General features: G+C 40.5%; 3 protein-coding genes across 3 annotated transcripts; 1 reads left to right on the forward strand and 2 right to left on the reverse strand.

Annotated features, from left to right (window-relative positions):
- Positions 1 to 1,630: 1,630 nt before the first annotated feature.
- Positions 1,631 to 2,941, forward strand: BATDEDRAFT_12494 (uncharacterized protein; the record flags this gene model as incomplete). Its single annotated transcript, XM_006679753.1, has 2 exons — positions 1,631 to 1,690; positions 1,868 to 2,941. 2 exons carry the CDS (start codon positions 1,631 to 1,633, stop codon positions 2,939 to 2,941), a joined length of 1,134 nt encoding a protein of 377 aa, XP_006679816.1.
- A 239-nt stretch (positions 2,942 to 3,180) lies between these two features.
- Positions 3,181 to 4,551, reverse strand: BATDEDRAFT_89624 (ubiquitin-protein ligase RMD5; the record flags this gene model as incomplete). Its single annotated transcript, XM_006680136.1, has 2 exons — positions 3,181 to 3,793; positions 3,876 to 4,551. The coding sequence occupies 2 exons, from the start codon at positions 4,549 to 4,551 to the stop codon at positions 3,303 to 3,305; spliced, it is 1,167 nt and encodes a 388-aa protein (XP_006680199.1). The 3' UTR covers positions 3,181 to 3,302.
- Positions 4,552 to 10,569: 6,018 nt separating this feature from the next.
- Positions 10,570 to 13,826, reverse strand: BATDEDRAFT_35448 (uncharacterized protein). The gene is made up of 7 exons (XM_006679942.1): positions 13,167 to 13,826; positions 12,758 to 12,980; positions 12,537 to 12,660; positions 12,416 to 12,461; positions 12,133 to 12,284; positions 11,618 to 11,778; positions 10,570 to 11,528 (listed from the first exon to the last, which is right to left on the reverse strand). The coding sequence occupies exons 1-7, from the start codon at positions 13,310 to 13,312 to the stop codon at positions 10,986 to 10,988; spliced, it is 1,395 nt and encodes a 464-aa protein (XP_006680005.1). The 5' UTR covers positions 13,313 to 13,826; the 3' UTR covers positions 10,570 to 10,985.
- Positions 13,827 to 14,577: the final 751 nt, after the last annotated feature.

The raw sequence follows: 14,577 nt of genomic DNA on the forward strand, positions 1-14,577 counted from the left end.
CAGTTCAATAAGTATTGGTATTTGATGCATCCGAGCTCAATAGTATTGATGATGGCCATCTCACAAGTCGCATTGTATCATTCTGACGGTACTAGTATTTTACAATCTTGGATCTACAGCCGGAACTACCAAAATGAAACGCTAAGCAAGGGTGATAAAATACATAATAAACTGGCAGTCTTATGAAATGATAATTCCCATCAGATTTACTGGGTAATATTGTTTTGTGAACCTTTTAGTTTACTGGTATTTCTGGTGATTGGCATGTATAGTTGCATTCCCAAGACATGCAACCTTTGGGTTCTCAAACTAGAACATATTCACGATTTTAGGACACAACAGAAATAATTGGCAATGCTTTTGGCAATATCAAAACAGTCGAACCCAATATCTGGATTACAGTGAATTTGGTAATCGTACAATGCATGGCTATGCCAAAAGTAAAGACAATCTCTGTTCAAAGCCATAGTTTGGTTGCACTGCATGATGCAGATTATGTTTTGAAGAATCGAGTGTCCATTAAAGCCAATTTCTAACAGTCACAACGAATAGTCAATTATTATCCATTTCAAAGACAAGCCACAGCAAGATGGTGGTTCATTTACACAAATATGGTTGATTTGCATAAACTGCAGATTCTATCATTCAATCTACTATTAACACTTGATATTCAAGTGATGGCTACACAAGATTCCCGGTCAAATGGTGCCAGAACATATGATATTTGAAGCTGGCATACCCAGACTATCTACCGGAATAACTCTTGCTTGGACCAGATTTGGTTGTAGATTTATATACCAATTGGATGAATATTGGGCTTTAAGTGTGTATCACCTAGGCTGTGTTGAAGAGTAGTGAATCATCAAACGAGGCGATACTTGGAGGGGCTGAAGAATAGACCAGAGCAAGCTTATCAGATTCTAAAAAACACAGCATGAGTCGATTAAGCTCATATGATAAGCACGCTAGTCTACGCGAAGAGCAACTCCGCTTATAAATCTAACTTCTCCGCTTATCCATAGGATTGCTATAAATAGCTTGTTATTCTCGAACTAGACTTGTTTATTCTTAACTCGAAATCACACCTGTTTATTTGCTAATTAGTCTTCTCCATTGAATATGCTATTCAAGCCTGTTTCTTCAATGGCCAAGCTGTCACTCCTTCTCTTGGCAGTGGTCTCTCCCTTTACTGTCATGGCTGCTCCTTCTTTGCACAAAGCTGCCGGCACTAGTGTTCCTAACCAGTACATTATCCTGTTTAAAGACCATATGTTTGAAGAGTCTGGTAAGTTTTATAATAGGATGAACTGCTATGGGTGCAAGCTAGTTTAAACAACCCTGGCTATCCTTATTCCCTACTCAAATGACTGCTGTGGAGTGGTTCCCTGCTATATTTTATTCCTTTGCTGATCCTTTTTACCCATGCTCATCTGACTTTTGGTATACCACCTTTCTACACCTAGTCGAAAAGCATTTTGAATGGATTAAAAACCTTATCAAGCCATATCTTCCTGCCGCTCCTATCTTCTCTTTTCAGGGCGATGAAGACCGTTTGTTTGATCGCCCTGAACCCAAAGTATCGACCCTGGGCATGATGGACGAGCTTTTCGGTGTGATGCATAGATATCATATGGATGGCTTCCAGGGCTACAGTGCTCGCCTCCCTCAATTTGTTGCATCCCTTCTCAAGGTACTACTGCTTGCATTTGCTTCCTACTGTTGCTGGCTGTCTTGCACAGCTATTATGTCCAGTATGGTCATCTGTTTGTATAGCAGCATGACATCAATATGCCATGTGACTAAATGTCGACATAATGCTATGTTTGTTGGTGAGTCATCCACGCTAACATGCTTTTGTGATGATTAGGAACATGGCGACATTGCACACATTGAAGAGGACAAGGTCATGACCATCTTTGATACTCAGCCCAAGGCTCCTTCATGGGGTCTGACTCGTATTAGTTTCCGTGATCATCCCGACGCTAGTCAAAAAGTCTACTCCTACCCCAGCTCAGCAGGTACTGGCGTTAATGCTTACATTATCGATACTGGCGTGTTCATCAAGCACCCCGAGTTCGAAGGTCGTGCTCATCTAGGCAAATCCTTTACCAAAGATGGTAACAACGACGGTAATGGTCACGGTACTCACGTTGCTGGTACAATTGGATCCAAGAGCTACGGTGTTGCCAAGAATGTCACTCTGATTGCTGTTAAAGTCTTGGATAACCAGGGATCTGGAACCACCTCTGATGTGATTGCTGGAATTGACTGGGCTTCCAAGGATGCCGCTGCAAAGAATGGTAAAGACAAGCCTCTTAAATCCGTTGCCAACATGTCTCTTGGTGGTGGTGCATCGGCTGCACTGGACAAGGCTGTCAAGGCTGCTACCAAAAACGGTCTCGTGTTTGCTGTTGCTGCTGGTAACTCTGGTCGTGATGCTTGCTCTCTTTCTCCTGCTCGTGTTCCCGAAGCCATCACTGTTGCTGCATCCGACAAGAATGACAACTTGGCTAGCTTCTCTGAACGTGGCAAATGCGTTGATGTTATTGCTCCTGGAGTAGATATTACTTCTACCTGGAACAATGGCAAGATCAATACCATTTCTGGTACATCCATGGCCACTCCTCATGTCGTTGGTGTTGTTGCTCTTGCGCTTGCCGAGGGCTCTTTTACTCAAGTCAAGGCAGTTCATGACTACATTAAGCTTGTGGCTTCCAAGGATCGTATCTCTGGCGATCTTCGTGGTGCACCCAACTCCCTTTTGTACAATAACGTTATTGATGGTGGCTTCCCCGATGACGAGCCCAAGGAGCCAGAGCCTCAGCCAGAACCTGAACCTATTCCTCCTAACGAGGGCGAATGCCCTATTCCACAGTGTCTTTTTGACCCAGAATGTACATCATGCTGTGTTGATTGCCTGTGGGCTGCATTCCGTGTTTAAATCTTGGCACGACAAGGTTGAACATTCATCCTGCATTGCAGGCTGATTTTTCAAGATTCGACCTTGAACTCTGCCATGTCAATTTGATACATAGTTTTGATGCGTTTTTTACTCTTGTTAGATATATCCAATTTTAGGATGTCTAATCAATAAAATATACTGGACATATTCGATGCGTTTTTTGATTGCTGTGACAGACTATATCATTGAGCACTAGACCAAAGTCTAAAAGTTATTTTAATCAAACCAACCAGTTTATTGATATTGTATCCACAGTTGTGAGCTGTATTGGGGTTGGGCGAGTTGGAGATGAAGGATAGTTGGAGCAAAGCTATAGTGGTTGCACATGGTCCCATCTTGCTCAAAAATAAACTCGGATAGCTTGGCTAACTGTGCTTTCCGAGGGACAGTATGGACACTTGAACTTTACATTTGTATTGCTCTTGCTTAACCGCATCAACGTCTCCTTACATACTGTATGTCCACACAACATCATCATTGGTGGATTTTCTTCTGATCCAGGCTCCTTGGACACTGGACATGTGAAAACGGAATGGAATCGGTATGCGTCCACCAAAGGGATTTCAACGGGAAGTTCGCCCTGTTGGGACCATTCTAATCCAGTCTTGTCTTTCATGATAGAAGACATTTTAATGATGGTGGGGAGAGCGGTTGTGCCTGCAGTGACAGCAATAAACAATGGCGAGTCTGAAGAAAGTCCAATCAGCATACAGAAATCACGAGTAAATGTTGTTTGAATGTCTGTCCAAAGATGAGGGTTAAGCAGGCTTGCATATGGCGAAAGAGATAGCTTATTGACAAAAAGAATCGAGCACATGAGTTGCTGGATTTCTATGGATTTGCAAGAATCACAAACATGCCATTAGACAAGGTGCTGAAATTGAATCGACATAGGATGCAGCACATACCATACCTTTGAGATGTCGGGGAAACATGGGAAAGTTGGCCTTTGCATATGCTAATGCCGCATGAGGCTCAATCGACACCAGCAACTGTATAAATCGCAGTTTATGCAGTTGAAATTCCAGCAACGACCCTTGCTTCTCCAGATCTGGACGTCGTTTTGTAGCCCATTGGATAGCAGGAGTAATATCTTTACTCCTCAATGCTTCTTGGATCTGAAACATTTCAAAAAACAATGACTTGAGATGTGATGGGATCTGAACCGATCCAGCTTCGTCAGCAAACACTTGTGCCATATCAAACCTGCCCTCGCGAACAAAGTGAATAGCAAGTGCCTGGTAGATGATATCCTCTTTTTCCTGGAAAGCCTTTGGATCCCAGATCGAATCCAAGTCTGTCTTGAAGCGTTTCTCGACTACTTTGGAGTATTTGTACATGACAGACTGCATATCTTTATGTGCCTCGGTTAGTTTAGTGGACAGGTCTTTAACAGGCTTGGACAGAGCTTGCAAGTGCTTATAAACAAGTTGAGACTGTTGCTGATGTGGTTGCTGAGCAGTTGAGGCTACCAACGCTTTGGCATCTGTGAGTCGCTGTACAAGTGCATCTATGGTTGTATGCGACTCGTTCTTGAGTGTGCGTTGTCGTTTAATGACTTTTTCAAACTCTTTGGCAATAGACTCCATGGCTTTTAAAAACTGCTGCTGACGGTTGTGTTGAATAGTAAACAGAATTGGTTGTTTTCCAGGTATTATCTGGATAGTCCTGCAAACGAAACAGCAGTTGAACTTGGGGTTCTATGCCTTACAGAATAGACTTTTGATGGTTGATGTTAGGACACGACACATTTGAATCTCAAGTCTTGGCTATAAATTTGGCCCAAAACATACCCTTTTTACTCAAACTATTCTGCATTCAAATAGCATTTGTGATATACTGTTAAATCTTGCATATAGACTGGCATGTTTGTTCCAAATCTCAAATGGGGATTTCAAAAAAGCAGAGCAAAGTCTGACAAGTAAGTGACAGTGAGGGTCTATTAATCCCAACTATATCAAGCGTATCCATGGCTCTTCAATACATCTGGTTCTAAATTCAGCAACGCTGACTACTCTGTATAATGAATTCACAGTCAATACTGCTCATATGACTTAATATGTTCATTAAGCAATCCCTTATTCACACTAATCATGAATATGAGGATATTTCGCACCCATGTACACGCTCACTAAAAATGTGAATTAACATTAAATACTTTTCGACTCAACACTACACTGTATTAGCGTTCAATTTCACGGACAAGATATCAGACATGTAGTGCCATCTCCTTTATTCAACCTGTCATCTGCAAACGATCGACGTCAAGAACATACTCCTGACGAATACGAAGAAAAGACCAAAGCAAAACGAATACTAGAGCTTTGCCAAGTACATTACTAGATTAAATAGTGTTTTATGATATGTTCAAAAAACTTGTACTAAAGCATAAACCAATTCAATTTTGTTAATTTCAGGAAGGAAACATTGCTCAAGTGCGTCAATTCTGTCAACAAAATGCATATAGTATCTTCCAATCCATCAATTCGCCAATTGATGCAAATCAAAATCGTCCGCTTCATCTCACTGTATCACAAAATGATTATGCCATGACTTGCATGCTGCTCCAAAAAGGAGCAGATCCAAACGTTACCAACAAAAGCGATATCAGTCCAATTACAATTGCTAAGCGAATGAACTACTCACGTATCATTAAGCTATTGATTAAATTTGGCGCAACTCCACCCCTGACTCATGAAAAAGTATTTGGAAATGCCTCGACAGGAGATATATCCAGCCAAGAAAAAAAGCATGATGCTCAAAGCAGTCTAGTAGGACCGCCAAAAATCAATACAGATATAGGTTACAGTCACAAAACGAGTTCAGGACAACAGCAAGATGGCATTTCATTGTTTGGAATGATTCCACAGGGTTTCGATCGAGTGAGCGGGGACGTCCTATCGCCCAATACCAACAGACCAAAAAGTCTGCAATCTGCAGCTCAGATTTTTGGTGACGGTCAATCTCCAAACTCACCTACATCCAACTCAATGGGATTTGTATCTGCAATGGACTCGATTGGAATAGACGAGGATATGCAACGTCGTCATATGTTTCAAGACTCGATCGAAAGAAAATATTTTAGTATTTGCAATGCTGCTTATTTGGGGCTCAAGGAGCCGTTACTGGAAGTTGTGCGTTCTGATACCATTGATTATTTGGACGAGGCTGGATGCACAGGTTTGATGAAAGCAGCTTATAGGGGAAATCTGGATCTCGTAAAGCACCTTGTAAATCACGGCGCAAATATAAACGCCATGGATCATGATGGCAACACTCCACTAATCTGGTCCATTGTGAATGGTCACGCTCAAATTGTAAAGTATCTGGTGGAGGATGCTAAAGTAGATATTCACAATGAGAAGCAAAACCAGTTTCAAAAAAATTTGGAGGAGCCGAATTCAGATCGTTCCAATCCTCTCCTCACCCCTTTAATTGTTGCTGTGCATGGCGGATATCAAGATATTTCTGAATATCTTTTACGTCATGGTGTAGATGTCAATGAACGAGCAGGTCCAGGTCGTGGTCGTACCGCACTGATGGTTGCAGCGTGGATGCGTCGCAAAACTATTGTTCAATTGTTACTTCAATATGGTGCCCATATTGAGCCCAGTATTGACTCATGGCTTACAAAGGGTATGATCTACTTAAAAAAAGTTGCTGTAGAGCAAAATGCTTGGCTAGGGCATGCAACTTTAGAAAGCAGTCCGGCTGAAACGTCTCCACTTCGTCGTGACATGACTAGCGTTTCCACTTTTACATTAAACGCCGCTTTACTTCCTAGTGGTGGAAGTGTATCTGGAACTCCTATGCAACAACGTCGCGCAAGCTTACAAGAAAAGTTTGTATATTTTTCGCATAAAGATTCAGAGTGTGCAAGTGAGATTATGAATATTCTGCTCAACCACGGAAAATTACTTGTTAAATCAAACACAGACAATCAAATAAAAACCGAGCGGCTTCATTCAGCAAGTGTTGGCAGTACTGAGCCTTCAAGCTCGCGTCCATCGTCACTTTTAGGTACACGTGGTAATCTACAACGAAGAAGAAACAATACTTTTCGTCAAGGATTGAATCTAGATAAGATTATTGGTAACAACTCCAGTAGTGTGTTGACTCTTGCAGAGCAAATGCCCGATCGTGGGACCGAGCTGGATGGACTATGGATTGCAGTATTTCAATGTGTTGTTCAACTTGTCATAGCTGCAAACAAGAACATCAAACATCAGTACATTGCCATATCTGCCAAAGCTATTCATTGCTCCTCTGAGATTATTAGAGCAATTGAAATGATTGATAAATCATGCAATTCTGGGATCAAGAATGGAGGATCAAGCAATGCAGCCAATACCCCCGTTTCTGCATTTAGCACTATGGTAAACCAATCACCTACCGGACAAGTCAATTTAAATGCATCATGGGTTCAAGGAGCAAGTGGCACATCCAAACCTAGTGGATCTGCAGCAGTAATTCAAACTGAAGGTTCTTTGTTTTCGTATACTCCGGTACGTTCCCGTATGCGCCATTTGGCACGAATTATCAGCAATGAGTTTCCAAAGCAGTTGATGTTATCCACTAGAATGGCAATTGGCGTGTGGCCACCACCCGATGCTGTTGCAGAGATGATTCGTGAGGCGGCTGCACTGGCTGCATCTTGTCGCGATATAGTTCTTTTGGCAAACACATTGGGACACTACCCAATACTTGATAAAAACTTTGAAGTTTTAGTAAGTTTGATATTGCTTTTTATCTAGAAATATAAAGCACCATGTATTAACTGAATTTTAAATTGTCGTGTATTCTTTTAGTTTAATGCGTTTGAAGATGGACAAGATCAGGAGAGAGAGGTCAAATCTGATATAGCCGCTACGTCACAAGACAAAGACGCTCGTCCTAAAGGCGCGTTAAGCTATTCCGAGTACAAACGACAAAACGATCTCAAGCTCATTGAAGAAATGTCAAAACGCTACGACATGGGCGGTCGACAGGCTTCGCATGATGTTCTCACTCCAGAAGAAAAGTCTACAGACCTGGCGTTCTTTCAAACTCTTGATGCTCTTCTTAAACAATTTGTTGTATCAGTGGCAGAATTAAAAAATGTGCATGATCAGCATCTAAAAGAAGAATTTATCAAGGCAACATCGACGGTTCATGCAAGAGCAGACACATTAATGGAAGAAATCAATTCGTTTGAATTTTTAAAAGATTTTCCCGATGATGTTGTTATTGACCAGGAGGATGCTATCCGGTTGGAGTCTTCTGGTGTTCGGTTACCAATTACCATATTCCCGTGCCCAATCAAACCTTTCTACCTCTTGGCATTTGAAGAAGTGAAAAACTCGGCTCGACAAGTCATGGCTAAAGGAAAGATTGCTTCAGCATCGTGGCCACCACCCAACTCAGCAGCAGAGATGTTGCAAGCAACTATTCCTTGTGTGATTGCGGTAAAGAAATTGGTAATTTTGGCCAAAGAGAGCTCAGGCAAAGTGCGACAAACTCATTTAGAAGACAGACGCAAGCGTGACAATTGGAGAAAGGAATGCCTCCAAAATGAACGAGTCAAAAAGCTTTTCCAAATGTGGGAGAGTCAGTTGCTTGGGGATGAAAATCCTATATTCAAGAAACCTAGCGCGCTGCTGACAATGGATGAGCTAAAGGTGCTTGAAGATTCAACAGAGGGTCTTGTTTTGGAGGAGATGGGTGGAAAACGCCAAATAAAAGGCGGTACGCTTACAAAACTTCTCGAGGCAGCTACCGGACACGACAACAATGACGAAGATTTTACTGCGGCATTTATCCTGACTCACCATTCATTCACCACTAGCTCCGAACTGCTTGATCAGCTATTTAAACGCTACGAAATTGCTCCACCATACGGTCTTAGCCAACGTATTTTTGAAATTTATATCGACAAAAAAGTCGTACAAGTGCGTCTCAGAGTGTGTCATGTCTTGCAATATTGGATTCAAAATCATTTTGAAGAAGATTTTGTAGAGTATGATCAGTTTATTTTGCGATATCGCGATTTTGTGGAAAAAAAAGTGAAATTTGATTTCGAGCAACTCTCTATAACCATGTTAGAGGTACTTGAAAAGAAATTGGCAGAAGACTTTAAATTTCGACCAACACCTCAAATTTCAAGCGATCGTGAGAAATTGTGCCCAAAAGTCATTTTATCACAGCGATCGTTTGCAGTAGGATATCCTGTCACGGATGTGTTTGCCACGCTTGGAAGCGACCCAAAGGCATATCTAGAAGTTGATCCCCAGGAAATGGCTCGACAGCTAACACTAGTGGAATTTGAATTGTTTTCTCGAGTTAAGCCGTTTGAGTGTTTGGATCAGATTTGGGACGGGCATCGCCGCAAAGAGAATTTGGCATTAAAGGGGAGTAACTATGCCAAGCGTCAAACTAGCGGGGAAGGATCCATTTCCGAAATCTCCAGGCTAATCCAACATACCAACCAGGTATGCATCTGTTTAAAACCAAATCAATTGAATTGGCAGCACGTCACTTTAATCAGCTGTTTGATTTATTTACATGCTAACATTATAAACTGTTTTCTATTTTTGAGATATCGTTTTGGATTGCTACCAATATTGTAACTCAAGAAACACCAAAAGCTCGAATGAATATCATCAAGTACTTTGTCCAAGTTGCCATGGTAATTTTTTTGGCTGTAATAAGCACATTGGGTTGAATTTGTCAATTGATGCTAATCCTGTATGTTGATCTTTGATGCTACAAAGCACTGTCGCGAGCTAAATAACTTGACAGGAGTAACAACTATCATTGGCGCATTGTCAATGTCTCCAATTAGCCGACTTCATAAAACGTGGAAGGTAAGCCAAGGTTACGGTTGTTTAGTTTAAAAGTGGTTGATATTGATATCTGATTGCATATTGGCGGAAAACACAAATAGGTGCTAGAAGACAAGTATCTTAAGATGGCAGAAACGTACAAGGAAATAGCAGATCTAGTCAGCCCTAAATTTCAGTACGCAAACTACCGAAAGGCACTTAAAGAAATGCAGCCTCCAGCTATACCCTTTCTCGGTAAGTGATGAAAAACAGCAATTAGTTTAACTGCCTTGTATATATTTTAATAGATATAGAGCTGGTATGGTTGTATGATTTTAAAACACATTGTTAACATGATCGTTGAAATGCCACATGGCTGACTGTTTAGGTGTATATCTCACGGATCTGACATTTTTGGAGTTGGGCAATCCGGATTTTCTTCCAGATACACATTTTGTAAATTTCGACAAGCGGCGTAAAGTGTATAACTTGATTAAAGATATCCAGCGATACGCCCAAGTTCCATTTGCATTGAATCCCTTGCCTCCAGTACAAGAATTTCTGAAAAAAATTGCCGAAAGAAGAGGAACGCCTGTAGGATGGGAAGAGTTTCCTTTGTTTACTGAAGACGAACTCTATGAGCAATCGTTGATTGTTGAACCAAAAGAGCCAGAAAGCGGTAGTGACGAGGATTAAAGTAACAGCATGGATTTAAAACAGCAACGGGTGGATCACAGGCTCAGCACACTTTCTATACAACGAATTTCAATTGGATTAAAAAGTAGTTTACTATGCAAAAGCTAAAATAGAATAATAAAGACACCTGAATTTTTTATTATAGGATTTTCAAAATCGAGTACTCGATCCAAGAAGCAAAAATAGAGTTAGAAAGACGATATAGTAGAATTTTAAAAATACCTGCAGTAAACCAAAGCATCAAAAAAGTAAGTAGTTGGGCTATATTGGCAGTAGTGATGCTGACGTTGGTAATAAAATGCACTAATCAGACTTGAAGCAAGGATGTCTTTTCTTAAACAAGAGGGTGGGTTTCATTTTGGTTTTAATATATGTAGTAGAGGGGTTATGTGTGTATGTGGAGTAGTGTTATGGGCTTGTTATTTCAAAGGAAACTGCCAGCGGTAAAACCCAGAGCATGTAGAAAGGTGATAAAAGGTAGGCAACTCTTGATGATATTCATCCATATTTACTATTCAAAGTAAAAGTCAATTGCTTGGACGCGCATATGGATTATAGCTGCGATGTCCACCAATGGTTGTTCGCATCGCACCAGCTCCTGTAGAGCATAAAGACGCATCATTAGTATGACTGATTGAGTAGGGATTGTATGCTGGTCTGTATGTTTTTTCAATGTCTGGCTTGTAGCCTATGTTGGTATTTTGTGAGTAAGAGCCATTGGTGTATGTGCTATGACGATAACCTGGCTGCAGGTTGCACACTTTTGATTCGGAAACTTTAGAATAGGGAGAGATGAACGTGTCGGACGGTGGAACCATGTTGCGTGTGCCATTGTCAACTCGAACAGCGTGGCTGTCTTGAGCAATCGAAGCGGATATATAGTTGGACGATTTTAGTGCTTCAGTATTGGCAGCAGCTGCCACAGGTCGATTGGATGTACGAGTTTGATCAGGAACAGGAGCAAAAGGAGGCGATGTGGACGAAACTTGCTTAGAGGGGGACCACTGTGGACTGGTGTCTGTGACCCCAGTGGAAGGTGTTCCCGGAACAGCAGCGCTACGCGGGGAAAGCTGAGTGATAAATTTGTATATATTAATAAACAATACGAGACTATTGATCAAAATACTAGCAACTAAGATAAATGCAAGAGTCAACATACAGAATTGGTAGCAGTAACAGGACGGGGTCTACGAGAGGCAGCACGAGCAGCCCGACGTATCTTGCGCGACTTGAGCAAATCCTTAATTTTGGTCTCGCGAACAAGAGCCAATCGAGACAACTGTATATCATCAGCCGCTAATGAAATCTCCAGAGCCAAAGCTGCAATACAGTTTACAGTAGTGGATAGAAAAAACAAACAAGTAATAGCAAAAGCGACAGAATACAAACAAGTCACAGTACAATATAGGCAAAATACGCACAACAGTCAATTGACCAGCCAATCCATCAGATCAGTGTGTTTAGACCGGTTCCCAATCGCAAGTGTAGATTATGCATAATCAATATCATAAATGCACCACAAATACATATAGTACAAATATGAGTGACAAGATTTCATATTAAATAAATCAAAGCACATATTTTACACCCACAGCCAGTAGTAGACTACGGCACTCAATGGATTTAAATGGGAATAAGGATGTAGGCTAGTATGTGAACAATTTAGAGCTCAACCTTTTAGTTTCAGTAGATCGAGACCACTGCCTTGATGCCATTCTGCACCATTATCTCGAGGATCATTTCCCCGAAGAGTCAGACGAGCTGCATGAACTGCTGCCTGAGCAATATGAATGGCAGAATATCTCACAGAAAGAGTGGTGCAAAGACTAGTACATATCAGGTATACAGTCAGTAAAAGATCAATCAAATTTGACAAAAACAATATCAGGTTTAAAATTCGTGCATGAAGCGACATCAAACGTGATGTTACCGCACTCAGATCTGGCAGGTTACTTACGCTTCATCACAATAGAAAAAAGCCAATTTTTGAAGAGAAATAGAGCCTATAGTTTAAAAAACATTCACATATTAGAGGCTTGTAGTCGAATTTATCTTGGGAAATATACATCATGTAATACCTTGGTTTTTCTTAATTAGCTCCAAAGCATGGGGATGTGGCAGTTCAGGAGACATATCGTAGCACAGGAGTTGAAGAATGTGCTCTTCATGAGCCATGATTGTATTTTTCCACCGAATAAAAGTCTAAGCAGACAATAAGCACGGAGATCAATAGGGAGTCATGACAATATAATGCATACTAATTAACAGTTAATTAGAAGATTAAATTTACAAAACATACAGATGAAGTCTCGGGAATAGGAGCAAATGTTCTAGACTTTGCAGCATCATTGGCACAGACACTAATGATCTGTTCAATGTGTTTGAAATTGCGACCATCGCCTAGTTTTCCACAAATGAATATCACCGAGGAAGCAACATCATGGTACTCGCACTCTTTTAAACTTGCTCTCATATAGAACCTGTGGAGCAGGATCTTTGCTGTAGCCTGCATATCATGTGGCCTTTTAACATTTGCATAGATGGTAAATAAAAGTATCCATAGTAGAATTATACAGTGTCAGTATAATGTCAAGAAACAATTTATAGCAATAATAAAATCGAATGCAGTGAAAACATGGCTTGTCGCCACTAGTAAATAATTTTGATACAAGAGTAATGATCAAGAGTCAAGACGTAGATTAGCTTACAGTCCAAGACGACGAGCACATCTTTCAATGTAACGACATGCTCTTAAGCGAGTGTGGGTTTCAGTGCCAGTAGACCAAGAGCCAGAAATAATTGAGGGAGTGGTCAACAGTGCTCGGTCTGTGAATAACCAGGTTTTATCACTCATTTGATTGTGAGTATTAAAAGCAAGTGTAAGCAAGGATAGCTGCAGTTGGTTGTGGAGTAATATATGGTTTCAAAGCCAGAAACAAAGAATTGCCAGTGAATATGGATACTGGTCAAATAGAGTTGATGTGTAGGTAAAGAGTATTGCTAAAAGTGTTGAGCAGCACCAAACTGGACTGTTGAAAGCAAGTAATCAAGTTCCTGTCCTGCCCAATATCGACGCTAAAGGTAAAAGACGTCCCAAGTATTAACAGTAGTAGTGGCTGATAAAACCAGCAGTTATGTACTAAGCCAACACAAATGTTAGGCAATGTAGCCAGCAGGACTTGAAAAGAGTTGGATAGCAAACGTAAACTCAAAAAAATGTAAGCAACTTGAGCTTCAGTGACTGTTCCTATTTGCAGTAGTTGGTGGTAACCTCCAGTATCTTCCAGTAACTTCCAGTAGCTCTCAGTAGTTGATGGCAGTTGCTAAGAGTTGGTTCCCAGTAAGCAAACAACAGTAATCACTTGTCAATATCCAAATCAATCGACAAGAATCGTTCGTTTTGGCATTGAAAACGCATGACATGGTGGCCATTCTCTATATTTTAATCAATTCCCTATTCATTTACCGACTACACCTTTTAAATTTTTAAATTGTCATTTTATTTAGTCATATCCACAAAATGAAACCTGTGTTTATCTTGCATTGATTGCTTTCAAATAAAAAATAGTTGGCATTGTTGCATTCTCATATTGCAAATTAAATGATCCTTTAATAGATTTTTTCAAATACAGCGTCCATCAATAATCAAACTATAGTATTGGACTGGAATGATTGTGGTTGGGTAGTCATACATTGTACAGTCAATAAATTCATTGCAATCGCATATTGGGTTTGATCCTGTCAATACAACTCTACTTTTTGTATCCTACAAACTCGTATATTTGTGTTCTAGTTCAAGAGAACAATGATTGCATGGTTGTCATGCAACTATTGGTTCCATACCCATCACACAATATGTACCTGTAATAAAAGGTAAATTGAAGGTTGGACAAGTATCAAGGATATGGAATGTATTGGATTTGAAATGCATCTGTTTGGTTTGTGTTCCATCTCACGCGAATATGGCTATAAAAAGCTTGTCCAAAAAGCATAATCACCAGCACTCTTGCATATTATGATATTTGATACTGTTATGTTGTCATGAATGAAACGATTACTAAAAGTATAAAACTTGCATGCCAAGACCCATCCATGGATATCACTTTAAACACTGTATTT

The sequence above is a fragment of the Batrachochytrium dendrobatidis genome (genome assembly GCF_000203795.2).
Source record: "Batrachochytrium dendrobatidis JAM81 unplaced genomic scaffold BATDEscaffold_8, whole genome shotgun sequence".
Classification (NCBI taxonomy): Eukaryota; Fungi; Chytridiomycota; class Chytridiomycetes; order Rhizophydiales; genus Batrachochytrium; species Batrachochytrium dendrobatidis.